General features: G+C 46.3%; 1 protein-coding gene across 1 annotated transcript in view; it reads right to left on the bottom strand.

Annotated features, from left to right (window-relative positions):
- Window positions 1-3545: 3545 nt before the first annotated feature.
- The window catches only part of IARS2 (isoleucyl-tRNA synthetase 2, mitochondrial), an 80907-nt gene continuing 56674 nt past the window's right edge, over window positions 3546-27778 (bottom strand). Inside the window, exons 15-23 of the mRNA XM_044289491.1 lie at window positions 24233-24341; window positions 17224-17326; window positions 15382-15507; window positions 13393-13524; window positions 10492-10598; window positions 10257-10402; window positions 5856-6046; window positions 4950-5094; window positions 3546-4867 (exon numbers count right to left, since the gene is read on the bottom strand). Coding sequence (XP_044145426.1) covers window positions 4716-4867; window positions 4950-5094; window positions 5856-6046; window positions 10257-10402; window positions 10492-10598; window positions 13393-13524; window positions 15382-15507; window positions 17224-17326; window positions 24233-24341 — 1211 coding nt within the window. The 3' untranslated portion in view covers window positions 3546-4715. The remainder of the gene's footprint in view (window positions 4868-4949; window positions 5095-5855; window positions 6047-10256; window positions 10403-10491; window positions 10599-13392; window positions 13525-15381; window positions 15508-17223; window positions 17327-24232; window positions 24342-27778) is intronic.

Genomic DNA, 27778 nt, shown 5'->3' with positions numbered 1-27778 from the left:
ATACTAGTGGTAGTAGGAGAGGATCAGTTTTGCCCACTGACTCGTTCTCCATACCGCTATGCATCCTGCTCACGCATGCGCAGTAGAGAACGCTTGCCGTCTAACACACACCAGGTGAAAACGGCTGATCTTCGGATGACCTGAATTGTTCTGATTGCGGTGTCTTTGTAAAGATCAAATACACCGAAGGTGATCCGACATAATCAAATCTTGCCTCTACAATAAGCGTCTCGGTAAGAAGATCGGTCATGTGATCAAGGAGTAGACAGCTGACACATGACGCGGTGATGACGCAGCATGAAAGCGAGAAGGGGTGTGTGATGGGGGCGGGGCTACACGGCTATTTAAATGACCCGCGAATACTGCTTCATTGCCATTGCTACACGCGGGACGCCGAGGACCACCCTCCACTCACCTTTATCTGGAAACAGTTGTCATCTGGGACTGGACAGATAAGTCTATAGTACTGGGAAGCTTTGACATTAAGATGCCTCCTTACTATTAAGTTTGATACACTGTAGAGACCTTCCTTTTATCGACAATGTTATCAGCACCATTGGGAGGTCTGCTACAATGTATAGCAAGTAGATACTTGTAAATCGTTGTGATTTGTTTTGTGACCTTATCTGAGGTTTGAACACTACTAATGTGGATTGGAGCTCCACATAGGCATTAAAGGTACAGTGTTATTCCTGGGTAATTGTTCAGGTCACCAGATACTTTTACCTGGACAATAACTCCAATGCTACTCTATTTTTTACATTGGAATTTCTCTACTTAAGTAGACATCAATTACCAGGAATCACCCTTTGACCTGCGACTAGGAGGCTGCTTGAAACACACTTTTGGGCCTTCTTTAAGGTCTAGTTCATTCGACCCCACATAATAACAACCCACTGGTTGTGTGATTTAGGGATCGATTGATTTTTGTACCTGCACCATTGAAATATTTGGCTTGAATATATCAATATATGCTTTGTGACTCCAACTGTGTGATTAGAGATATCTATTTCAAACGCAGATATCCCTTTAAATCTTGTTACCGGAGAAACTGTCCAACGATAAGGGACCTCCGGGATACAATTTTGTCCCCTGATGAATCAGACACCATCGAGGAAACGCGTCGGGACAGTGTGATCATCTTAATCCATTATATGTATATTAATCTGTGCCACCAGGATTAACCATCCGGTGGCATCCTATTGAAATACATATATTTTGATTTATTGTTTTGTGTAAGATTGACCTGCCGTACTGTGGGTGGTCTCCTAATTAGACGCCTACACCGGATGTCACTTGTTACACATGTGTTTATGTACCAGTCTTTATGTCCCACTTTAACCCAATTGTTATATCATCAACAGGACCTACTTCTGTCTTTTGGGCGAAAGCTGGGCAGTCCATGCTTAGGGAGGGTGACATTAGGGTGAATACATTCAGCTGGGGTTAAGGAGAGGTAGTGATAGGGCTCTATAGGGTTTAGACCCAGCAGTGTATCTGTCTGCCTAGGTACAATTTGTACCATTCATTCTGTCTCTTTATTCCCTTTGCTATCCCTATATATGGTCCTCTCCCCTCTCCGCCATCTATTAGGAGAGTAGTGTAACCAATGGTTACAAAATCAAGTGTGCAATACGATAGGGCCTATAATTTTATTTTAATACATTATTAAATGTTAAGCTTTAATCTAAACAAACTACCCGTCATTTGTTAAATTATCCCTCTGTTCAGGACCAGCAGGGTTCACCTCTTCAGACGTCTGACTCCAGGAGTGCAGTGCTCTGGATGGAGGGCAGCAGCAGGTGACCCAGGAGCTGGTGGGATGCCGGAGCTAACAGGTCGAGCCCGGAACCACTTATCTTCTTGGGGGGAAATGGAGGCAGCCAGGCAACGTCCTAAAGACGGCGGCGGGCACTCCACGTGGGACCAGGAAGGCGCCATGCCGACCTGAGTCCCCATCTAGAATAAAAATAACAAAAAGGAGTAGAATCAGAGTGTCAACCTCCTTCACCAGACACTAAGCAAAGACTGAGCTTCTCCTGGTGGAGTCAGGGGGTATAGCCCGAGGAGGAGGAGCTCTTTTGTATTTGCATAGTGTCCCTCCTACTAATACCTCTAAGCTATACCCATGGTCTGTGTCCCCCAATGGAAAAAAGTACGAGAAACACAGACACCAGCAATGTGCGTTCCACGTTTTGCGGACCGCACATTGCCGGCACTCTCATAGAAAATGCCTTTTCTTGTCCGCAATTAACATTGCATCCGTTTTTCATGCAAACGCCATTCACTTCTATGGACCCAAAACTGCATAAAAAACACTGAATATAGAGCATGCAGCGATTTTTCCTAAACGCAGAAATAATGCGTGGATTCAGTCCGGATGCTGTGTGTTTGCTTCACGCATCGCACTCGGATCGAAAACTCACCCGTGTGAAAGAGGCATCAGGCCTGGGCTACACTGCGACTTTTTGTAACGCGACTAATTGATTTTAATTGTTTCTACAGCTGTAGTCCACAAGATTGCTTTAATTTGGACTGCACCTGTAGTTTAATAGTTAAAATAAATCAGCCGCGCTACAAAAAGTCACAGTGTAGCCTCACCCTACAGACACAATCATCTCCGTTCACACCTTCCCGCCTGGAGAAGTTTCCTTTAGGTAACTGCACCAAAACAAATAAAAAATAAAAATCACACTATTCTTAATTTAAAAAAAAAAAATACAAGAAAATTTATTTCACTTCTGCGCTGCGCACATTCTCTGTCCTTCACAATATATATAATGTGCCAGAGCTGGAAGTGCTTTATTACCAACTGTACATTTACTGGAAGCTTCTGGATCTCCTGCGGGTTTGTGGTCAGATCTTGTCCTGATGGATTAAACGACTTCATAGGATGTTCCCATTACACTGCAGCTTCCCACATTCCACCAGTCAGTATGGGAGAGATCTACCACAGATGCATTGTGGGTACATACATGATTTAAAGAGAACCTGTCAGTGTAATCCCCTAATAGTGTCATATTGGGGCAGAGATGCCCAACCTGTGGCCCTCCAGCTGTTGCAAAACTACAACTCCCATTATGCCTGAACAGCCTACATCTATTAGGGCAGTGATGGCGAACCTATGGCACGAGTGCCAGAGGCGGCACTCAGAGTCCTCTCTGTGGGCACCCGCACACTGAAAAAAAATTGATGATGTACCGATATGCCTCAGACTTTTCCTGCCATTCATCAGCGCAGGGAGCACTATGAACTGCACAGACAGCGCATTGAATGTAGGCAGGCTATTATAGCTGAATAATAAAGTATATGGAAGATATTCCATATTGGACTGCAGTATTCAGGGTAAATTGCCGTGTTGGAACTTTGCGATAAATAAGTGGGTTTTGGGTTGCAGTTTGGGCACTCGGTCTCTAAAAGGTTCCCCATCACTGTATTAGGGCATGCTGGGAATTGTAGTTTTGCAACAGCTGGAGGGCGGCAGGTGAAGTATCCCTGTGTTAGTGTATCTGCATCCACTGAACAGCCCTGAAGTGAAAAATATGTGCAGAAAAGAAAGCATTTATTAGTTCTGTGGAGTCACATGGTGTATCACATGGTCCCTTTCACCCAGTCAGCAGAACTGGGAAGGATCATCTGGGTCTTTCTGTGGTCATGGAGTGTAGGGAGGGGGGGTTCACACCGATTCTCCCATTTACAGAGGTCAGTCACATCCATGAGTTGTATTAGGATTCTTGACATATAAAGATGGGTCAGATCATACTATAAGCTGTCGGAACACTAAATGAAGTGGGCTCAAAACTGCCCCCTGCTGGGGTACACACGATAATAGAGTCTTCACTAGGGGTGGATGCCCAGTGCCACCTAGGAAAGGAATCCTAAGGGCTGGGGCTCATTATGGAGATCAGTACACCGCATGAATATTCATTGGAGATACTTATGGAGTAATTTCGCCCGCATGATCATGGTACTTTAAAGGGGTTTCCCAGGCTTTTACTATCGATGACCTATCCTCAGGATAGGTAATCAATATCAGATAGGTGGGGGTGCGACCCCCCCCCCCCCGATCAGCGGTATGAGGAGACGGCTATTCCTGTTCACCGCTGCGGTCTGTGGCAAAGACTATAAACAGCAGCAGTGGACGGGAAGGGAGACTGCATGTGCCGTCTCCTCATACAGCTGACTGGCAGGGGTGCCGGGTGTCAGACCCCCGCTAATCTGATATTGATGACCTATCCTCAGGATAGGTCATCAATAGTAAAAGCCCGGAGAACCCCTTTGAAGTACCATGAACATACGGGCAAAATTAGTCCATAAGTATCTCCATCAACAGTAAAAGCCCGGACAGCCTCTTTAACCTATTAAGTACATGAATTATCCTCAGGTGGGGTCTGACTCCAGGCAATCAGCTATTGGAAAGGGCTGTGGCCCTCAAGTGAGGGCATGGTCTCTCTTGGCCTGTGATGTCACTTTCATCAGTCATATAGCCTTGTGACAGGTTGCTATGGAAATGTAAAATTTTCCCACTTAGCTATCACAATGCTGCAGAAAAAGTCTAATAATCCAGAATCGTGCAGACTATGAGAGCAGCTCTCCTGTAAATAATCAGCACATACTTAGTATATGCATCTACACCGGCCAGGCAGATGACGGCAACTGTCAGTTCCCAGCAGGTCGAGGAGACACAAGGCACCTGCAGCGTGGCAGCCACAAGGCTACTGGCCCCATTTTCCGGCAATAGCCTCCAGGCAGCGGGGGCAGGGGGTGAGGGCAGATTTGGTGGTATACTTTCTGCAGCGTGGGCAGCGTTCTTTGGTACTCGGCTGAATTATGACTTTATATGCCTCCTCCTCACGGATGTCACCGCCTGGAAAATGACAGGTTAAACTAATATAATCTGCATCAAAGTGATGAATGCACAGACATCTCTAAAGGTGGCGTGCTCCTACCTTCTAGGTTGATGAGGAAGGACCCTTTAAGGACTGTGGCATCTGCAGAAAGATCCACTGGGACCTCGGTCAGCAGACTGGTCTGAGATGCCATCAGCAACTCGTTCAGCTGAGATGTGCTCGATGTCTCCTCCACCTGCAGAGTCTGAGATACAGAAACTAGAGGTTCATGATGGCAGACTTCCATAAGGAACGGTTAGGGTACACAACGCAGCAGACTCCACCATAAACGTGTCAGGCTACTTTCACACTGGCGTTTTGGTTTCTGTTTGTGAGATCCGTTCAGGGCTCTCACAAGCGGTCCAAAACGGATCAGTTTTGCCCTAATGCATTCTGAATAGATAAGGATCCGCTCAGAATGCATCCGTTTGGCCTCCGTTCCGTTTTGGAGGCGGACACCAAAACGCTGCTTGCTGCGTTTTGGTGTCCGCCTGATGAAACTGAGCCAAACGGATCCGTCCTGACACACAATGTAAGTCAATGGGGATGGATCAGTTTTCACTGACACAATAGAAAACTGATCCGTCCCCCATTGACTTTCAATGGTGTTCAAGAAGGATCCGTTTTGGCTATGTTAAAGATAATACAAACGGATCAGTTCTGAACAGATGCGTTTGTGCAGATCCATGACGGATCCGCACCAAATGCGAGTGTGAAAGTAGCCTAAGTCCCATGTGATAGGTGGCCGTTAAAAACATCTAGCACCGCTTATCTTAAGAGAAGTAAAGGGATTAGACAGGTACAAGCACAATCAATCAGTCTCCCTGATGTCGGGATGGTCCACCAGGCACCATACACACTAGATAATCGCTACACCTCCCAGCACTCTGACAATATTACGATGGCAGTGCATGCTAGGTGTTGTAGTACCTACACGATGAAACGCTGATGCAGTTAGACTCTTACCTCCATTAGCTCAAACAGCAGGCCAGGCTCAATGACGACGCAGAGCTCGTGCTCCACTGTGTTCTTGCCGGGTATTGCTCCAAGAAAAAGATCCCTCATGGAACAAGCAGCCTCTATGGCTTCCACCAAGCCCGGCTTCTTCCACACAGTATTCGGCACATACCACCCGGTTCGAAAAACACTGTCACCATCTAAACAGACAAACAAAAATTTATGCAATTTCTATTGGTCTGAAATGTCTGAAAATAGGCCTAATGAATGTCCCTCTCTGATCACCATTTCAATCTAAACAGGTTGAAAACTCAGACTCTCTGTGCTGATTAGTTTCTTTAGGGCCCCTTGCAGACGAGCGCGAGCGGATTAGGTCCGGATGCGTTGCAAATGCATTCAGTGAAAAATGCACGATTTCACAAGCAAGGGCATTCAGTTTTGTACGTGATCACGTTCAGTTGTTCAGTTTTTATTGTGCGGGTGCAATCCGATTTAATGCGTTTTGCACGCGCGTGATAAAAAACTGAAGGTATACAAACATCTCTTAGCAACCATCCGCGGAAAACGCATCGCATCCGCACTTGCTTGCGATGCAATTTTCACATAGTCCCATTCACTTCTATGGGGCCAGCGTTGCGTGAAAACCAATGGTCATGTACACAGCCCTGTTGAAATGAATGGGTGAGGATTCCGTGCGGGCGCAATGAGTTCGCATCACGCATTGCACCCGCGTGGAATACTCGCTCGTGTGAAAGGGGCCTAATAATCTTTACCTCAGTTGTAGCTGTTTCTTTCTAATGCATAATAATCTGTCTGCCTGCACCCACCACTAGGGGGAGCTGAAGAACTTACTGCATACAGTTTATACGTGATAGCACAGTAGACAGTAAGCTCCCTCTAGTGGTGGCTGCAGGCAGACAGCATGGTATGTATTACCACTAGTATGCAGTAAGCTCCCTCTAGTGGTGGCTGCAGTCAGGCAGCATGTTATATGTTACCGCTTGTATGCAGTATGCTCCCTCTAGTGGTGGCTGCAGTCAGGCAGCATGTTATATGTTACTGCTTGTATGCAGTATGCTCCTCTAGTGGTGGCTGCAGACAGACAGCATGGTATGCCTTACCGCTTGTATGCAGTAAGCTCCCTCTAGTGGTGGTTGCAGGCAGAAAGCATGGTATGTGTTACCGCTAGTATGCAGTAAGCTCCCTTTAGTGGTGGCTGCAGGTGGAGAGCATGCGTTACTGCTAGTATGCAGTAAGCTCCCTCTAGTGGTGGCTGAAGTCAGGCAGCATGTTATATGTTACCGCTTGTAGTGGTGGCTGAAGTCAGGCAGCATGATATAGGTTACCGCCTGTATGCAGTAAGCTCCCTCTAGTGGTGGCTGAAGTCAGGCAGCATGATATAGGTTACCGCCTGTATGCAGTAAGCTCCCTCTAGTGGTGGCTGCAGGCAGAGAGCATGGTATGTGTTACCTCTAGTATGCAGTATGCTCCCTCTAGTGGTGGCTGCAGTCAGGCAGCATGTTATATGTTACCACTTGTATGCAGTAAGCTCCCTCTAGTGGTGGCATGGTATACGATACCGCTATGTCGATCTGGAGCTCTGTATCAGAAAATTGGATCTATGACCACTAAAGATTATAAAAAAAATGTATAAAACATTTGACCTAATGAGGAGTGTTAAAAGATGAACATTCAATTTAAAAGGCTTTTATAGGTTAGAAAACATGAGAGGTTCCTTGCAAAAGCAGTGCCACACATGTCCACAGGTTGTGTGTGGTACTGCAGCTCAATCCCATTTACTGCAATAGTAATGAGCTAAAAGACAACATGCAACCCATGTGCAGGTGCGGCGCTGTTTGTGGAAGGTTGCAGCCATTTCAAATCCTGTACAAACCATTGAACAATCTTTATTTTTCAGAAGATCCCCCCCCCCCCCCCCCCTTCTTTTAAAGAGGACCTCTCACCGCTCCTGACATGCCTGTTTTAATAGCTTCATGCATTCCCCAAGTAATAACAATTCTGGAACATCTATTCTTATGGCTCTAGGTTGTGCCGTTCCTTTATTATTTCTACTAGAAGTTATGAATTAATTGCTAGCAGTCTGCAGTAAGGGTACAGAGGGGTGATAACAAGTTTGGGGGGGGGGGGGGGGTGTATCTGCACAGTCTGAAAACAGCAGCACTGATTGGATAGAGAGAGTCTGTGCAGGTATACACCCCCAGGGCTCCAGACTAAAAAAAATATCAAGGAGCCATTGGCTCCTAACCTGAAAAATTTAGGAGCCAAATTACATTTTTAGTCGCCAAATTTAAAATACATGTAATTACGGTATAACTGTGACGGAACTCTATGCCGGAAAAGAAAAACGCTAATGTGAAAGTACCCTATGTGAGGCTGGTCACCCTGATGCCTCAGATACAGCCCTCCATTCACAGCAGCCTGTATTCTGCTGCATCAGGGGGCACTTCTGATACCACCCGAGAAGGACCTGAGGGCCCAGAGCAGAGCTCCTGCAGTCAGCCTGCTTTGTCCTCAGGTGACTCCCGCTGGCCGCAGGTAAGTCGTCCTCAGTGAGCCCACAGCAGGCAGCTCCCCCTCACCCGCCGGGCACAGAAGGCCCGGCGGGTGCACCATCCGCTCCATCTTCTTAGCGATACGGATGATCTCCCGATCGGCTGCGCTCATTTTGGCTCTGCCCTGCTCCCCGAACACCAGTGCCACTCACACAGCAGCCCCGAGAACAACAGAGTTTCCCGCTAAGAGCGCCTACCTCACACACCCCGGCTGAAAGCTTCTCCCGACACTGCCAAAAAGCGAGGCCGCCGCTAAGTTGTCATGACTGTGGGCTCTGCCTCTTCCTGTTACAGCACCATGGACACTTACTTCAGCTCCGCTCCATTCCTGTCTGTTTCTCTAGGAGTCTGAGATGACAGCGCGTCACTTATGCCCGTGCCCCGCCACAATATCCAGCTACAGCGCGGCAGCCTGGTCGCAAATGGCGACAAGGCTAAAAAGTCTTATCGCCATCTGCAAATTTTAAGGCGCATTGGCGACCATTTTAGTCGCCATCTGGAGCGCTGAGTTGTTTTTAGCAGACTCTGGCACTTGGCGGGACTGTGTCAGACCGGAGACTGCAAAGAGTAAGGAGCGTAGCGATGCAATCTGCAGCTGGGGTGGATGTAACTCAGGATCAGTACAGGATAAGTAATGTATGTACACAGTGACTGCACCAGCAGAATAGTGAGTGCAGCTCTGGAGTACATTGTAGGCTGTACAAATGGCGGAGTGCTCCCTCAATACCGCCACACGTGCGGCAACTGATGGATCTGGTCACAATTGCACTTATCAGGCTCACAAGAAAAGGTGTCTTTCCCCCCCCAACACTTCAGCATAAAATTGGAGATGCGCAGAGAAAGTTAGGGGGGGGGGGGGGATACTGGGCAGCGGCAGCCATTAGCAAGTGGGGGGGTGATCAGCAGTCATCTCGCCACTTGCTAATGTTAAGTATGTAAAGGGTTATTAGGAGCCGCACTGGTCAAGACACTAAAAAGCCAGTGAACCATATCTCTTTCAAAAGTCCGTGCTTAGGAGATAACCTCCCCTCCTACTAAGCAGACTATTGAAAGAGATATGGTTCACTGGCTTTTTAGTGTCTTGACCAGTGCGGGCTCCTATTAACCCTTTTATTCCCTTATTAAGAATGTTTGTGAGCCCAGGCAGGGAGCTCACACGGAGCACCAGCAGCGGGCCCCCTGAGTGTTATCAGGGTTGTAAAGACAAGGATTAGCCTTTATCAGCGCAGGGGTGAGTGACTGTCTCTTTGTGGATTGTTAATTATTCCTTCTCAAGCTGACCTCCGTTCTATGGAGCAGTCCGCATGGCGCGGCTCCCTGTCTTCTTCATTACTCTGACTGAGATCAAGCGTCTGCTGTGTTCAGCACAGGAGAATGGGGGCGGGGTGAGATGAGCAGCCAATGGCAGGGCAGCCCGGGAATACTAAGACCAATCAGCAGCCTCCTCTCTAACAGAGCTCTATCCACTGTGCAGAGCTCTGTTATTGGATTGCCTTCTGCCTGCTGGATAAAATGCCGATCTTCTTAAAGCGGCAGAGCAGCGGAGGGTCTAGGCGCAAATGGCGACAAGACTACAAAGTCTTGTCGCCATTTCACAATTCTAAGTCGCATTGGCGACCATTTTGGTCGCCATCTGGAGCCCTGACCCCCTGTGCCATTACTGCAGACTGCTAGCAATTCATCCATAACTTCTAGTAGAAATAATAAAGGAACAGCACAACACAGAGCCATAAGAATAGATGCTCCAGAATTGTTATTACTCGGGGAATGCATGAAGCTATTAAAACAGGCATGTCAGGAGCGGTGAGAGGTCCTCTTTAAATATCCCTTTCTATACCTTTTCTATATGGCAGGTGCTGGAATATTTCTTCAGCCAGGTGTGGAAGAATTGGTGCGAATGAGCGAACCACTAAGTCCAAGGCCTTCGCCAACGCAGTCTGACATGAGCGACGCTTAGGGTCTCTCTCTTCTTCACAGTACAGCCTGCAGGCGGCACATTTACACAGAGAGAGGATTAACAGCGACATCTAGTGTTGGACATCAGGAAGATGAATGGACAGTCACAGACTTACCGATCTTTGATTATACTGAAGTAAAAGCTGGACAGGTCTCTGGTGACCAGGGCTTCCAGCAGACGAGTGACCTTCCCAAACTCATAATTCTTGTAGGCCTCAGTTACCTAAAAAAATAAATAAAATAGCTCTAAATGCTCTGACTGCAAAACTATAATTATTTTTATATTTATGCTAATTAGTTAGATGGTGCACAGAGGGTCTGGCTGTAGTGCTAGGAGCACCACTACATCATCTCCCTGGTGCTCAATACACTCCTCCCTCATGTTCGATTGACAAGGCATGACATCTTGTCTTGCCCCGTCTTCTAGTACCTGCTGAGCAGCACAGATTCACAGTCTACAGGCCGCCATGTCATTCCACCCGGAAGCGTTTCTCCTCTGTCTCTGAAGCCACCAGCATCTCCACTTCTTGGTGAAATGACGCCATTGTCGCCTGAGCACCGTGAATCTGCCCTGCTCTGCTCCAGCAGATATAGAGCGCCGAGTTTGTGAGCCACAGCGCAGTCGCCAGAAGACAGGGCAAGATGAGATGTATTAGGAGGAGTGTATTGAGCATAGAGTTGTAGCTGAAGCGGTGCTCCTAGTGCTCCAGCTAATCAATTTGCATAAATATAAAAGTAATTATATCTCTGCAGCGGTACAACCTAAAAACAAAAGAAAAATATTGTGGTAACCAGCATGATCAACCCTACCAGGCAGTACGCCTGGTTTAATAGGTTAATAATGCTGACAGGTGCTCTTTAAAGAGGATCTGTCACCACTCCCGACATCTGTTTTAGTAACTACTTGCATCCCTATGTAATAAGAATTCTGGAGCATCTATTGTTATGACTATGTTGCGCCATTCCTGTATTATTCTGCTAGAAGTTTCCAAATAAATTGCCAGCAGTCTGCAGTGAAGGTACTGTTGGATGTTACTAGCAGCGGGTGTGTCTGACTCTGTCCAATCAGTGCTGCTAGTGTCACACTGTGTGGGGACCCCCCCCCCCACAACTGGCAACACCCAGCTGTACCTTTACTGCATGCTGCTGACAATTCATAAACTTCTAGAAGAAATAACAGAGAAATGACACAACAGAGTAATAAGAAAAGATGCTCCAGAATTATTACATGGGAAATGCAAGTAGTTATTAAAACCAACATGTCTGGCGAGGTGACAGCTCCTCTTTAAGATGCCCCTTGCATCCTGTGGGTCTTCCATTCTGCCTAGGTGACCACAACTGTCTGTAAGGCATTGATGAAGAGTGCCTGGCTGTGTATTTCAGATCCCCCCCTAAGCTCCACTTTTCAGCTTCAACTGCAGCAGGAGGAGGAGACTGGGAAGAACTTAAAGAAGAACTCCAATATTTTTTTTCTCGCTTAGTGCATACCTGTTTCTGTTTCAGTAGATGTGCCATTTAGGGGTTGTCTGCCATATTGATTCTGCATTTCCCTCAGAAATGGCTCCTACATTTCCCAGCATGCCTCTGGCAGGACAGAGACAAATGTGCAGGAGGCAGGAAGGGCAAAGTGAAGCTGCATGTCAGGAAACACTGGAGGTTCTGCACACAGACAGGGTGACTCAGGGGAAAGCAGTGTGAAGCTAAATCTCATAGGATACACTGGAGACTCTGCACACAGCACACACACAGTATATTTTGCATGGAATCATCTAAAATATCTCTGCACTCATAGTCTCTTAGATATGGCAGAAATTATATCTTCATCAGCATTCTATACATGTAGGGACATACAGAAGAACAAGGGGCTGGGGGGGAAGAGGAGGTATCCGTGAGCAGCCGGGAGGAGTTTATAGGTGATAAAGTAATATAGTAGTTCACAGGAAGTCAGCCACACAGGAAAGACTTACCCTAATGTCTACATAGGAGAGCAAGGTCTGAACTGGGTATCACATGATACAGCAGCCCATAATGATGGTTTCAGATTTATGGATGCAACTGAGTTGGGATGAGACAAATTACACTGCTAGAATAAATAAAATGTTGGAGTTCTTCTTTAAGTGTAACCAAGAAGTCTCTTTATTCTTGGAAACTGGAGCCAATACTCTGGCCATTAAAGGGGTATTCCAGTGCAAAGAAAATACTTTTACCTAGGCTCCACGTGGTAAAAAAATAACAGAATGTTTACGCTCATCCCCAGCTGTTACTGTCCCAATGGCGCTCTCCACTTCCTGCCCCTTTTTTTGACATGGTTGGAAATGGCTGGGATTGCAGCTAATCACCGGCTGAGGCTGGTCATCGCTGCAGCCAGTGAGCAGCATTCACAGCCATTTTCTGTTGTGTTGGTCAGTCAACAAGAAGTTGGACGGCAGCGAAGGGAATGAGCGAGGGATGTACAAGTTTAGATTTTTGCTGGAAAACCCTTTAAATAAAAATGTCATTACAGAAGCTGCTATTTGCTTGAATCTTTTGAGTAGTAGCTCTAAGAAGTGCCAGGATGAGAAAAACAAGGCAGCTTTCTACTGGAAACACGGAAACAGTGCCACAGCGGTCCATGGATTCAGTCTGGTTCTGCAGTTCAGCTCCATTGAGATGAAGGCTGTTAAGTTGCAATACCACACGTAACCAGTGGACGTGTGGAGCTGCTTTTATAAAAATGCAGCCATGTTTTTCTGCCTTTACGGTAACAGTATGTACAGGCAGCAGAAACTGCACAACGTACAGGAAACTTGCAAACATCTCATTACCTTTTTTAATAGGAGTGCCCCTTTAATAGCAATGGGAAAAGGAACACACCAAATATTTGACGAGAGGCAGAGACTTTACTCCGCTATAATCTTTTATGGCAAAAAAAAGTGATCAGTGGGGGTCCAACCCCTGAGACCACCAGCAATGTGGACAATAGGGGTGCCTGATCTCGGCTGCAGCGAGTCATACACAGCACCGTGCTCTCTGCTTACCTTGCTGGCATAGTCTTGAAGCAGATGGAGCATATACTGGTCTATGATATACATCTCAGGTCCAGGGACGGAGTCCGTGTCAGGGTTGAATCCAGACAAGTTACCCAGCATGAATCGCACGGTGTTCCGCACCTGCAGGATGATACAGAGTCACGTGACTGTATACGTTTTGCGGTCCATCTGCATCCCGCACCCTCCACGGGCCCCATTGAAAAACGGCCTAAACGGACAAGAATAAGACATGTTCTGTAATATGCGGATGCGGCTCGGCAGCAAGGATGCAGAGGGCACACGGATATTATCCTGTCCGAATCTCTTGTGGCTCCATAGAGATGAATGGGTCTGCGTGCAATCCGCAAAAGAATCAAAAATAAACCATCTGCCCAAAATACGGCTGTGTTAATGCACCCTTTTAAAGACAATCTACTGATATCAATTGGCACCATGTAATCCCTGTGGTGGTGCAGTAAGAAAACTGAACACACTTCCCCGCAGATTACAGCCAATCACTGAGGGTTCCAGCAGCAAACTCTGTGATTTGTTTAATGAGTAGAGATTTTTCAAAGCGGAGAACTCCTTTAATGGTGACGTATGTGCGTCTCTACCACATTCAACCTTTGCAATTTTACTCCTTAAAGGGACACTGACAGCCCCAATTAGCATATTTAGGTATATATACGTGAGTACAGGTCTTATAAAGTCTATTAAAATGATCTAAGTATCCCCCCTGTCCACCTTATAAGTACCAAAATATAAAGTTATATAACCTGCTTGTCCGGTCACCAATCTGCCCAAGGGGCGGCGTTTCATCACAAAATGCGCCCAGCCAGCCGCTCCTAACTGCCGTTCTGAAGCCCCGCCCAGCTCATCAATATTCACTCAGCTGGGCGGCGGCTACAACTCTCCGGACTCAAGTGCTGCAGCCTCTGCTTTATGCGCATGCGCCGGGCACTTGAGTCGGGAGAGTTGTAGCCGCCGCCCAGCTAAGTGAATATTGATGAGCTGGGCGGGGCTTCAGAACGGCAGTTAGGAGCGGCTGGCTGGGCGCATTTTGTGATGAAACGCCGCCCCTTGGGCAGATTGGTGACCGGACAAGCAGGTTATATAACTTTATATTTTGGTACTTATAAGGTGGACAGGGGGGATACTTAGATCATTTTAATAGACTTTATAAGACCTGTACTCACGTATATATACCTAAATATGCTAATTGGGGCTGTCAGTGTCCCTTTAAGTGTCTGGCCAGAGTTACACTTTCACACACATTAGATGAATGTCGGCTGAACATTTATTATGTAGGGAGGACTCCTGTCTCTTTCACAAATGACAGTTGTCAGGGGAGATAAAGATCAGGCTGTTTGGTTTTTAACATGCCCCATCCTGGGGATGCCTGGCAACCCCAAAATGAGCACAAGGAAGGAGCCACTTGATTTCCTGGTAACATAGGCACAGTACGGTACGTATGAACATGGCTGTGCTTGGCACTAGAGCTCAGTCCCATTCACGTAAATAGGGATCAGTTCCAGCAGCTGTGCCTGTATCATTGTGCTGATCACTAGGGATCCTGGAGATCAGACCCGTACTAAACACTGAGGAAGTCCAGATAGAATAGTATGTAACCTGGTATATGATAACATGACAGGCCTTCACCTTGGGTTATGGTAATATAAAAGATAAGTTATATTATCCGATGGCTTATCTACAACCACCGGTGATCACTACCCTACTGAACCCTCCGCGCCCTGACTCTGATTGACCTGCAGCTTTCTCCAGCTAATCCTAGTTACTGGGCAGTCCTGTCCTCCACGGCAGCCATCTCAGCAGGTTGTGGACGGGTCTGACCGGTGGTTCTTGGTTTCTGTAGTACGTAACACCTTTGCTTTGTTCTCCTACACATATACTGCCACTAGGGGGCAATCTATATGCAGCTATAAATGGCTCACCACTTGTAAAGTTTGGGCAGCAATCCTCACTATGTTGGGGCGTTACCTTGTTGATGTCCTTGTGCGCCGAGTTCAGGACTGTCGGACCAATCATTACTTCTGTAAAGACATTGGATTCAGCTACCCACCACCGCAGGACGTCTGCTCCATAGGCCGGCTCCTTTACTTTGTCCTACATAACAAAAAAAAAAAGTTATCTCGAAAGGAGCAGGAGAATTCTATAATCCGGCATTTTACAGTCTGGTCCTATCAGAAAAAATAATTTAATCTAGAAATCGTGTAAAAGGGTTTTTCTGAGATATTTTTACTGATGACCTAACATCTGGATAGGTCATCAGTATCTGATTGCTGGGGGTCCGACACCCGGGGGCCACCTCCGTTTAGCTGTTTGAGAAGGCACCGATGCTCACAGTAGCGTCTCGGCCATCTGCCAGCTTTTCCTAGGCCAGTGACAACGCGTTCATAGGTCACATGGTCTAGGCGCAGCTTAGCTCCATAGAAGTGAATGGGGCAGAGCCCGGTACCAAGCAAAACCACTATACAATGTACGGCGCTGTGCTTGGTGAGCAGAGGGAATGTCGCGGGGCTCACAGGAGCGCCCGTGCCTTCTCAAACAGCTGATCGGCGGGGTCCCGGGTGACTGATCCTCCACCGATCAGATGGTAAGTCATCAGTAAAATATTGTGGAACCTTTTAAAGCATATTTTATGTTACAGCGCCATTTTGCCAGTACTCTGCGCCCTGGCCAGTCCTTTTGAATGACTTCCTAGTCATAATTTCCATACTATTAATTTTGCTGTGTAGAAGAGCTAAAGTTTTTTTTTTTTTTTTTTGGGAGGTGGGGGGGTTAACATATTGATATCATATCCACAGGAGAGTTCACCAATATCAGAGCGACCTCTGGTACTTATGACCTTTCCTGAGAATGGATCATCCATATTTCAACTCCCGAACACCCCTTTAAAAGGAGGATTCTTCTTTACATGGAATGTTGTCCACCTTTGTAGATATGCTGCGGCGTCATGACCCCTTTATCCTGATGATCAAACAACAGACACCAATGTTTGATTCCTGGGGAATCCCTCTAAATCCGTGGTGGTGAACCTATGGCACGGGTGCCAGAGGCGGCACTCAGAGCCCTCTCTGTGGGCGCCCGCACCTTGTAAAAAGTCTATGGTGTACCAATATGCCTTAGACTTTTCCTGCCATTTATCAGCGCAGGGCTGCAGGTAGCCAGAATTTTATAATTTAAAGGGGTTTTCTAAGATTTTTATACTGATGACCTGTCCTCTGGATAGGTCATCAGTATCTGATCGGTGGGGGTCTAACACAGATCAGCTGTTTGAGAATGCTGTGGCGCTAATGTAAGTGCCATGGCTTTCTCTCTATTTTTCCTAGGCCGAGTGATGACAGGTCATGTATCATGAGGCCTAGAAGAAGTGAATGGGGCTGAGCTGCTATACCAAGCACAGCCACTATACAATGTACGGCGCTGTGCTTGGTTAGCTTCGAGAAGGCCACAGCACTCACAGGAGCACTGGCGGCTTCTCAAAATAGCTGATCGGAGGGGGTTCCTGGGTGTTAGACCCCTACCGATCAGATACTGATAGGTCCTCAGTATAAAATCTCAGACAACCCTCTGAACACTATAAAGATGTATTTAAAAATTTAGTGCAGATTTTTTTTATTTAATAAAAATGTAAATGAAGGCAATGCTACCTGCAAAACAACCTAAACATTAGACAATTAACATCCCAACTCTCTGGTCTGGCTGGCACCCTATGTGTTCACACTCTATTTGGGGTCAAGAAGAACCGCAAAGTAGGACACCTATAGGTGGCACTGGGAAGTTTCAGAGCGAATCTGCAAAAATGGAGAATGTTCTTACCTTTCCACCACTAATAACGACATCGGGATCCACCACATTCCCAAGTGATTTAGACATCTTCTCTCCTTTCTCAGATAAGGTGAAGCCATGGACAACCAAGTTCCTGAAAGAAATGTAAAAGCGAGGAGCGTAAATCATCCCGATCCTGGCTGTTTAACCCCCAAAGTACCACAGTCAGTGATGATCACAGCACACACAAAAGGGAAGGGTTCATCTTGTCCATGGAAATCTGATCGCCAGGGCTGACTGGGAAATCATGACAGCTCTGGGCCCAATAAAGGCCCTCAGGCCTGTAACGTAATAGTGTCTCTCAGGCCTCTTTCACACGAGCGTGACGGATTAGGTCCGGATGTGTTCAGTGAAACTTGCACCATTGTGCAAACAAGTTCAGCCAGTTTTGTCTGCAATTGCGTTCAGTTGTTTTGTTAATTTTTTTCCGCACAGGGGGCAATGCGTTTTGATGCGTTTTTCACGCACGTGATAAAAACGGAAGGTTTACAAACAACATCTCCTAGCAACCATCAGTGAAAAATGCATTGCACCCGCACCTGCTTCCGGATGCAATGCGTTTTTCACGCAGCCCCATTCACTTCTATGGGGCCAGGGCAACGTGAAAAACGCAGAATATAGAACATGCTCCGTTTTTCACGCAACGGTGAACTGATGTGTGAAAAAAAACGCTCATGTACACAGGCACATTGAAATGAATGGGTCAGGATTCAGTGCGGGTGCCATGCGTTCACGTCACTCATTGCACCCGCACAGAAAACTTGCTTGTGTGAAAGGGGCCTTAGGGCTGTTTCCCACGAGCGGATGACCTGCGTGACATCCGCTGCGTGAATGACAGCCAAGACCCGCTGCAGAAGGCAGAAGCACGGAGCATTAACACGATTGATAATGCTCTGTGCTTCTCTGTGATCATTTTACTACAAAATCACGGTTACAACTTTATCTCACTGTGATTTTGTAGTAAAAAGATCACAGAGAAGGCACAGAGCATTATCTATCATGTTAATGCTCCGTGTCTCTGCTGTCTGCAGCGGGTCTTGGCTGTCATTCACGCAGCGGATGTTACGCACGGCATCCGCTTGTGTGAAACAGCCCTTAGGGTTTACCTTAAAGCAAACATGTCATCAGAAAATGGCCTATTGTTTTTGTTTTGTTTTTAGAGATTTTGGTTATTTTTTTATTTTAATTTTTTTCTATATCACTATATGTAAAAAAAAAATAATGCATATAATCCTGCAATTTTCACACTGCCCTAGTTTTTATCATTATCACCACAGGCAGAATTACAATGACAAGTAACACCTCTATGTAGATAACACATGATTCACTATTCACAATAGATTATATCACTGCTTATCTGCTCCCTCCTGACCTCTGCACAGATCACAGCGCCTGCCTAGAAAACAATTGGGTCAATTGGGTCCTCTCCTGTCTATTTTTCTATGGCCCATGTAGCTGTTCTTTAAAAAAAATATTTTAAAAAAAATCACCTAAAAAAAAATTCTAAAAATTATATACCGTATTTAAAATAAAAACGAGCAGAAGCCCCCCTTCTCCTGTTCGAGGTTAAGATTGCATTTCGGGTTCAAAATAATTTTTTAATTGCTGTTTATTAAAAGCAGTTTTTGGGATACATGTGGTTAGAAATCAGTCTATTTGCAGACTATCCCTCCTGAGTTCTGTCAGCTGACAGCTCATGTGAACCCTTAAGTCTGATCTCCCGAACTCTAAACTCTTTATCAAACAGAAGAAACTCGGGAGAAACAGTTTGCAAACAGATCGATTTTTAATTGCATGTATCACAAAAAAAGTTTAAATCTTTTAATAAACACCAATTTTTTGTGCTTACCTATAAAATCCTTTTCTCGCCGAGTTCATTGGGGGACACAGAAGACCATGGGTATAGCTGTTGCCACTAGGAGGCGACACTAAGCAAAAAAGTGTGAGCTCCTCCTCTCAGCTACACCCCTCCTGCAGACACTGAGCTAATCAGTTTGTACAAAAGCAGTAGGAGCAGCCAGGAGAAGCCAACAGAACACAATAAAAAGGAAGAAAACCGGAGATGGGTCAGAATCAAGAAACGGAGGGACCCATCAAGGAGAGCCAGCAATGTACTTACAGGGTGGGAGCTGTGTCCCCCAATGAACTCAGCGAGAAAAGGATTTTACAGGTAAGCACAAAAAAATCCTATTTTCTTGCTCGTATCATTGGGGGACACAGAAGACCATAGGACGTTAAAGAGCAGTACCATGGGGAGGGAACAAGACCAGAATAATTCCAAAACCTTTCATAAGGCCCCGCACAGAAATGCAGGGGGAAGACACACCAAAAAACATGGTCAGGAAGAGCCATTCCCAGGAAGGCCGGCCAGAGAGCGGATGAATACACAGAGGCCCTGGCTGGACAGAAACAGAACAGCACAGCGGACATAAGCCCCGACTTAGGAGACTTCGGAAGAAGTGGAGAGCACACAGAATATTTGGGATCGACCGATTATCGGATTTACCGATATTATCGGCCGATATTCAGGATTTTGAACACTATCGGTATCGGCATCTATTTTGCCGATATTCCGATAGTGTATGGGGAACACAGATCACGCTGCTGTCAGCGCTCTCCGTGTTCCCTCAGCAGCAGTACAGGGGAGAAGGAGCAGTGTCTCCTCCCCCTGTGCTGCTGCTGCCGCTCCAGCCAATGTAAGGACAGGGAACAGGAGGAGGGGAGGAGCTATGGCCACTGCTCCACCAATGAAGCTTAATCTATCATTCATTCATATACAGGAGGCGGGAGCTGCAGGATCACATAGCCGGCTCCCGACCTCTATGAGCTGTAGCTGCGATCTGCGGTAGTTAACTCCTCAGGTGCCGCGGATCGCAGCTACTGCTCATAGAGGTCGGGAGCCGGCTATGTGATCCTGCAGCTCCCGCCTCCTGTATATGAATAAATGTGAGATTAAGCTTCATTGGTGGCGCAGTGCGCCCCCCCAAGCCCCCCAGTATCAGACATTGGTGGCGCAGTGCGCCCCCCCCCCCAGTATTAAGCATTGGTGGCGCAGTGCGCCTCCCCCCCCCCCCAAGCCCCCCCAGTATTAAGCATTGGTGGCGCAGTGCGCCCCCCTACCCCCCAGTATTAAGCAGTGGTGGCGCATAGGGCCCCCCCACCCCAGTCGCAGTGCGCCCCTCCACAGGATCCCCTCTCCCTTGCTCCTCCGATCGGAGCCCCAGCAGTGTAATGCTGGGGCTCCGATCGGTTACCATGGCAGCCAGGACGCTATTGAAGCCCTGGCTGCCATGATAAGCTCCATGCTGCTGTGTGCACAGAGCACACAGCAGCAGGGACAGTGTGAGCTCCTATTCACCCTGATAGATCTCTATCAGGGTGAATAGGACAAGGGTTCTAGTCCCTAAGGGGGCTAAAAGTTAGTTAAAAAAAAAAAGTTACAAAAAAAATAATAAAAAAACACCAAAATATTAAATATAAATGAAAAAGAAAGATTTACAAAAAAAAAAATACACATTAACAATAAACATTAATTTTCAGCAGATTTGTGGGATTTTTTATTTTTTTTTTCAAAAATGAAAATTCCCAGAATATCGGTATAAATTATTGGCTATCGGCCTGAAAGTTCACAAATTATCGGTATCGGCCCTAAAAAATCAATATCGGTCGATCCCTACAGAATATCCACAGATGGACCAGAAAGAAAACAAGTCAGTCACCAGAACAAACGGAGCGACTGCAGGAATACCGGAGAGAGAAAACAAAACCTGGGCCCAGAAAACTTCTAAAGTGATACCCAAGGATCAGTACTCCAGGAAAAAACTACCCTAGAGTGATCAACCGACACGACATGGCATGAGAAAAAAACTAAACGAAAAACTGAAAAATGCTGTCTGGAAACCGAGGGACAAAGAACTGCAGACGTGACGAATCTTGCCTCCCATGGGGGAAGAAATAGGGGTACCAGAAGGTAACAACCCCGAACTGCATACCAGGATGCCAGAGGAGGACACTTCAGCAAGACCATGAACAAGTCAGGGCTAGAGAACCTGGATGTCTGACATGACCATGGCTCACAAGAAAAAGATCTCGAGGGAGAGAAGAGACGCAATAGAACAAGGCAGTGGAACCGACCCCAAAAAAATAAAAATAAAAATAAATCACAAAAATTAGGGATTAACCTGGTAGGAAAAGAGGGTCCCTCTGGGATCAAAAATACGTTCCTTTGAGACCTACGGCTAAGGGGTTTGCCTCATAAGAGTGTTCCCCAAGGAAAATGACAATGTGGTAAGCAGAGGTATGTAGAGGAGGACCTTAAAGGGGTTCTGCAGTTTCTTTTAACTGTTGATCTATCCTCTGGATAGATCATCAGCATCTGACTGCGGGGATCAAACACCCAGGACCCCCGCTGATCAGCTGTTTGAGAAGGCAGCGGCGCTCCAGCCTCACTGCTTACCGCTGGCCCAGTGACGTCACAACTAGTATCAACTGGCCTGGGCGCAACAAAGCCCCATTCAAGTGAACAGAGCTTAGCCGCGCCCAGGCCAGTTGATACTAGTCGTGACGTCACTGGGCCAGAGGTAAACAGTGAGAAGGCGGGGGTCCCGGGTGTCGGAGGGATAGTCCACATGTGGAAGGCGGGTAATGGTACTGGATGTACAGCATTCCGTGGTATTGCTAATACTCCGCCTATGAAAAGGAGAGTAATGTTACAGGCTGTACAGTATCCAGTGGTGATGTAAACACTCCTCCTATGGAAAGAGGGCAATGCTAAAGGATGTATAAGATACCATGGGAAGTGCAAATACTCTGCCTATGAAAAGAGAGTAATAATATAGAATGAATGGGATCCAGGTAAGTGCAAATACTCCCCCTATGGAAGGAGGGGAATGTTACCGGCTGTACCGTATACAGTGGTAGTGCAAGTACTCCGCCTATTGAAGGAGGCAATGCTACCGGACGGACAGGGTCCAGTGGTAAATGCCCGCATACTGGTAGTTTAACTACTCCACTTATGAAGGGAGGACAATGCTACAGGACGTATGTAGCTAGTGGTAGTGCAAGCACACCGCCTATCCACTGAGCCACTGGCCCCACTGTAGTGCTATAGGGCGATGGTAACTAGGCCCAGAATAGGACCAGCGCTAAGGGCTAATTGTTGTTAAAATTACACTGAGCCCCAATCCTATTAAATGGGTTGTCCGGATTCAGAGCTGAACCTGGACATACCCATATTCTCACCCAGGCAGCCCCTAATGTTAGCATCGGAGCTAACACTTTCTTGCTTAGTGTCGCCTCCTAGTGGCAGCAGCTATACCCATGGTCTTCTGTGTCCCCCAATGATATGAGTGAGAAATGATTTTTAGCCCAAAATAAGTAAAATGCAATAATAAAAATTGCCCCAAAGGTGTCCATAACCTTTAAAATAAAAAATCCACAGTAATAGTAAATTCCGCTTTCTCCTGAATGCCAGATTGTACTATGCAGCAATACATCCCTGGTCCCACACTATGGCATTTACCTTTTCGGGTCTCAAGGAAATCTAGGTGACAATGTGTGGATATGCACATCAGAAGGAAGGGTAGAGCTCATCTGCATACTTTTTCCAGACAGCACTGATTTTAAAAGGGGCTGTCCTACAAAAAATATTCTACAGTTTTCAAACCAGAACCTGGATCTGAATACTTTTGTAATTACATGTAATTAAAAATGTATTATGGCTATTGAGTTAAAAATATATATATATCTATCTGTATAGCGCCACCTGCTGTTTGCTCTTTTTCTAATTTCTTTGTCCTGCTCAGAGATGGAAGCACATGCTCAGTGCCATCCTTCAACTGCAGCAGAAAGGACATGCCCCCGAGGTGCCAGCTTGAAATAAATCTAGCAGAACAATTTGAGAAAATAATGGGAAGATCTCTGGATCCATGTGAGGTACAGGGCTGGTTCTAGCTTTGGTAGAAAGGTATAGTCATGTACTAGATGATGTCTGATTTCCATTTTTTACATTATTCATGGGATAACCCCCTTAAGACACTAGATGGGTCTCCACAAGTAGAACCAGCACCCTGTCATCCAGGTGCCCAGGAAGCACAGTAACCGGGGTCCATGTGCCTCATGTTTGCTCCCACTTTACACTAGGGTATTAGTCACGTTCTTATCTGTTCCTGGCACTTCCAGCTGAACGGCTTTTATTGGTGAAGTCATTTTGATCCTTCATGTCTGGCATGTAGGTAATAATCAGCATAATTACTGCGTCCCGATATAAACACTCAATGACTGACCAAAGAGTAAAGGTCGGGCGGCAGGAATACAGATTAGTAAAGAGCTGATAGCTGCTATGTGAGGACGAAAGAGAACCTATAGTTTATATACAGCAGAGCGAATGTATAAGGGTCCGTTCACACTGCTGTGTACGCCTGAGAGGTATGTAGCTCTATAGCAGGGATGCTCAACCAGCGGCCCTCCAGCTGTTGTAAAACTACAACTCCCACAATGCCCTGCTGTAGGCTGTCCGGGCATGCTGGGAGTTGTAGTTTTGCAACAGCTGGAGGGCCGCAGGTTGGGAATCCCTGATTTATAGGCTCCTGCGAGGTAAAATTTTATTTTATAAGATAGTGTGATCTTAAAACAGGCAATGCACATTAGATCAAAGTCAACAGCCATGTTTGGGGGCATCTAATGTGGTCGGCCGGACAGGAAAGACTGTGAAGGACACTGCTCCTGTGCTGGACTTTGCACTGTTTCGGTTGGTGAATAAAAAGTTTGGTAATGAAGTTTACTTTTCTTACAAACAGGAAGTGCGGCCATATTGGCTGTACCATTCCTACTGGTTCTGGCAGCCAATACAGCTTCACTTCCTGCTGTCACTTTTGCAAAAATGGCTGCCGCAACAAAGAGAGACGTTTTTGTATCTCTGAAATGGACAGATACAGAATTAACGGATAGACTTGTAGCTTACGTTATTTTGGGGGGAGGTGACCTGCTTCCTGGGACTTACTTGTAAGGAGCTTTGTTCCTGGAGGCCACGCTGGTGAGTAATGAGGACTGGAACCATCCCCCGAGCTGATCCTTCCCTTCTATGTACACGTCGGCTCGCTGCTCTGCGTCTATACAAAATAAAAGGACAATATAGGGTATTAACCTCAGCACAGGAATTGCAGCGCCCCTACAGAGGTGAGTGTCGTATCACCTCTACATTCTCCTGTCATTACAGCCTGTCATCGAGCTTTCCCATAGTCTTCATTGGAAAATCCCCCTAGATACAAAGGGATACGTTCCCCTATCCTCATACCGCTGCGGCACTAGACACAGCTGCCATGGAGAACTCTAGGAAAGTTGGGTGACAACCCCTGTGGGGGCTGTAAGGGTGCGTCCACCTGGGACAGGAAAGCCGTGAATATGCCACTGTGGGTTTGTATGCCCTATGTAACTGCAACAATGTGTAGAACTACAGGGAGTGCAGAATTATTAGGCAAGTTGTATTTTTGAGGATAAATTTTATTATTGAACAACAACCATGTTCTCAATGAACCCAAAAAACTCATTAATATCAAAGCTGAATATTTTTGGAAGTAGTTTTTAGTTTTAGCTATTTTAGGGGGATATCTGTGTGTGCAGGTGACTATTACTGTGCATAATTATTAGGCAACTTAACAAAAAACAAATATATACCCATTTCAATTATTTATTTTTACCAGTGAAACCAATATAACATCTCAACATTCACAAATATACATTTCTGACATTCAAAAACAAAACAAAAACAAAATCAGTGACCAATATAGCCACCTTTCTTTGCAAGGACACTCAAAAGCCTGCCATCCATGGATTCTGTCAGTGTTTTGATCTGTTCACCATCAACATTGCGTGCAGCAGCAACCACAGCCTCCCAGACACTGTTCAGAGAGGTGTACTGTTTTCCCTCCTTGTAAATCTCACATTTGATGATGGACCACAGGTTCTCAATGGGGTTCAGATCAGGTGAACAAGGAGGCCATGTCATTAGATTTTCTTCTTTTATACCCTTTCTTGCCAGCCACGTTGTGGAGTACTTGGACGCGTGTGATGGAGCATTGTCCTGCATGAAAATCATGTTTTTCTTACCTTGCAGACTTCTTCCTGTACCACTGCTTGAAGAAGGTGTCTTCCAGAAACTGGCAGTAGGACTGGGAGTTGAGCTTGACTCCATCCTCAACCCGAAAAGGCCCCACAAGCTCATCTTTGATGATACCAGCCCAAACCAGTACTCCACCTCCACCTTGCTGGCGTCTGAGTCGGACTGGAGCTCTCTGCCCTTTACCAATCCAGCCATCTGGCCCATCAAGACTCACTCTCATTTCATCAGTCCATAAAACCTTAGAAAAATCAGTCTTGAGATATTTCTTGGCCCAGTCTTGACGTTTCAGCTTGTGTGTCTTGTTCAGTGGTGGTCGTCTTTCAGCCCTTCTTACCTTGGCCATGTCTCTGAGTATTGCACACCTTGTGCTTTTGGGCACTCCAGTGATGTTGCAGCTCTGAAATATGGCCAAACTGGTGGCAAGTGGCATCTTGGCAGCTGCACGCTTGACTTTTCTCAGTTCATGGGCAGTTTTTTTGCGCCTTGGTTTTTCCACACGCTTCTTGCGACCCTGTTGACTATTTTGAATGAAACGCTTGATTGTTCGATGATCACGCTTCAGAAGCTTTGCAATTTTAAGAGTGCTGCATCCCTCTGCAAGATATCTCACTATTTTTGACTTTTCTGAGCCTGTCAAGTCCTTCTTTTGACCCATTTTGCCAAAGGAAAGGACGTTGCCTAATAATTATGCACACCTGATATAGGGTGTTGATGTCATTAGACCACACCCCTTCTCATTACAGAGATGCACATCACCTAATATGCTTAATTGGTAGTAGGCTTTCGAGCCTATACAGCTTGGAGTAAGACAACATGCATAAAGAGGATGATGTGGTCAAAATACTCATTTGCCTAATAATTCTGCACGTAGTGTACAAGTCCCAGCTAGCCCTATGGACCAGAGCCAGCAATTCTGGGATGCACAGGAGTACCACAGCATGCACAGAGTTTACAGGGGTATGAAAACTTATGCAATGTCCTAATATACTTTATGGATCTATTCATTACTGTTTCAAAAATCTCCACTTGCTGTTAAGGAACGGGAATATTCATGGTTGATTTCTGTAGGTGTAACCACATAGGTGCACCTGTGCAATTATCATTGGCTAGGACAGATTAATAAATGTTTCCATTCACTGACAGCAAACAGAGATGCCTTCTTTTTTTAAAAGCATAAAGTACATTCCACAAACATCAGCCTGAAGTAATTTAAAGGGACTCTCATCAGGTTCATACTGCCCTGTCTGAGGGCAGCAAAAAGTAGTGATAGACGACCCCCCCATGCTAGAGGCGCCCCTCACTGTGCGAGTCTGGAGAACCCTGCCCCCAAACAATATGCAGCAGCGCAGGAGGCACTGATTGACAGCACATACATAACTTTTCATACTCCTTTAAAAGGGGAAACTGGACAGCGCAGTAAAGAACAGATCATTACTTACCCAGCAGATCATTCTACGTTCCCCCGGCAGGGCTCTGTTTACCCGGCCGCAGCAGTGATGTCACGTCAACAACATGTGACCACTGCAGCCAATCTCTGGTCTCTTCGGGGCACTGCTGAGGCCAGTGATTGGCTGCAGCAGTCACATTTTAACAACATGACGTCACCGCTGCTGCCGAGTAAACCGAGCCCTGCCAGGGGAACCGAAGCAATGACGCGTGATGTGTCGGGTAAGGTGCGATCTATTCTTTACTGCAGGCGGATCACATGTGTTGTTTGGTTTCTTCCTGACACGGGAGATTTTTTTACTGATGGCCTATCTTCTGGACAGTGTCTGATTGGTGGCGTTCAATACCCGGGACCTCCCGCCAATCAGCTGCTTTGAGAAGGCAGCGGGGCTCCAGCGGCCCTCTTTACCAAGCACAGTGCCGTACATTGTATAGTGGTTGCGCTTGGTATGGCAGCCCAGGTCTATTCACTTCTATGGGGCCCAGCTGTTTCTAGGACACAGGAACAATGAATAGCTCATAGGAGCTACAATGCTTTCTCAAACCGCTGATCGGCGGGGGTCGGACCCCCACTGATCAGATACCAATGAGCTATCCTGAGGACAGGTCATCAGTAAAAAAAAATAAAAAAAAAAAAATAAAAAAAATATTGGAAACCCTTTTTAAGCCTCCATTGCAAATTCCATGAAAAATGAAGGACAAAATAGGGCAGCATCCTGTCTGGCAGAATGACAGACACTATAAGGGAACCCAAAGGACCCCATTATAGTCTGCACTGTAATTTTCTTTACTTTTTCTCTTCCTAGTATGGAGCAGAAAACAGTGACACCGATGTGAACCCAACCTAATGTTCTGGACATGTTGTAGTGGTATGCCAACTCTGGTCAGTAGGATATGCTGGGACATGTGGTTCGGCAAAATGCTGCAGGACAAGATGTGAGAAGATCCGATGTGTAATCTGAAGCTGCTGTTTGCTTTATA

Source organism: Bufo gargarizans, chromosome 4 (assembly GCF_014858855.1).
Source record: "Bufo gargarizans isolate SCDJY-AF-19 chromosome 4, ASM1485885v1, whole genome shotgun sequence".
Classification (NCBI taxonomy): domain Eukaryota; kingdom Metazoa; phylum Chordata; class Amphibia; order Anura; family Bufonidae; genus Bufo; species Bufo gargarizans.
Note: the sequence above shows the minus strand (reverse complement) of the source record. Positions and strands in the feature narration are given on the sequence as shown.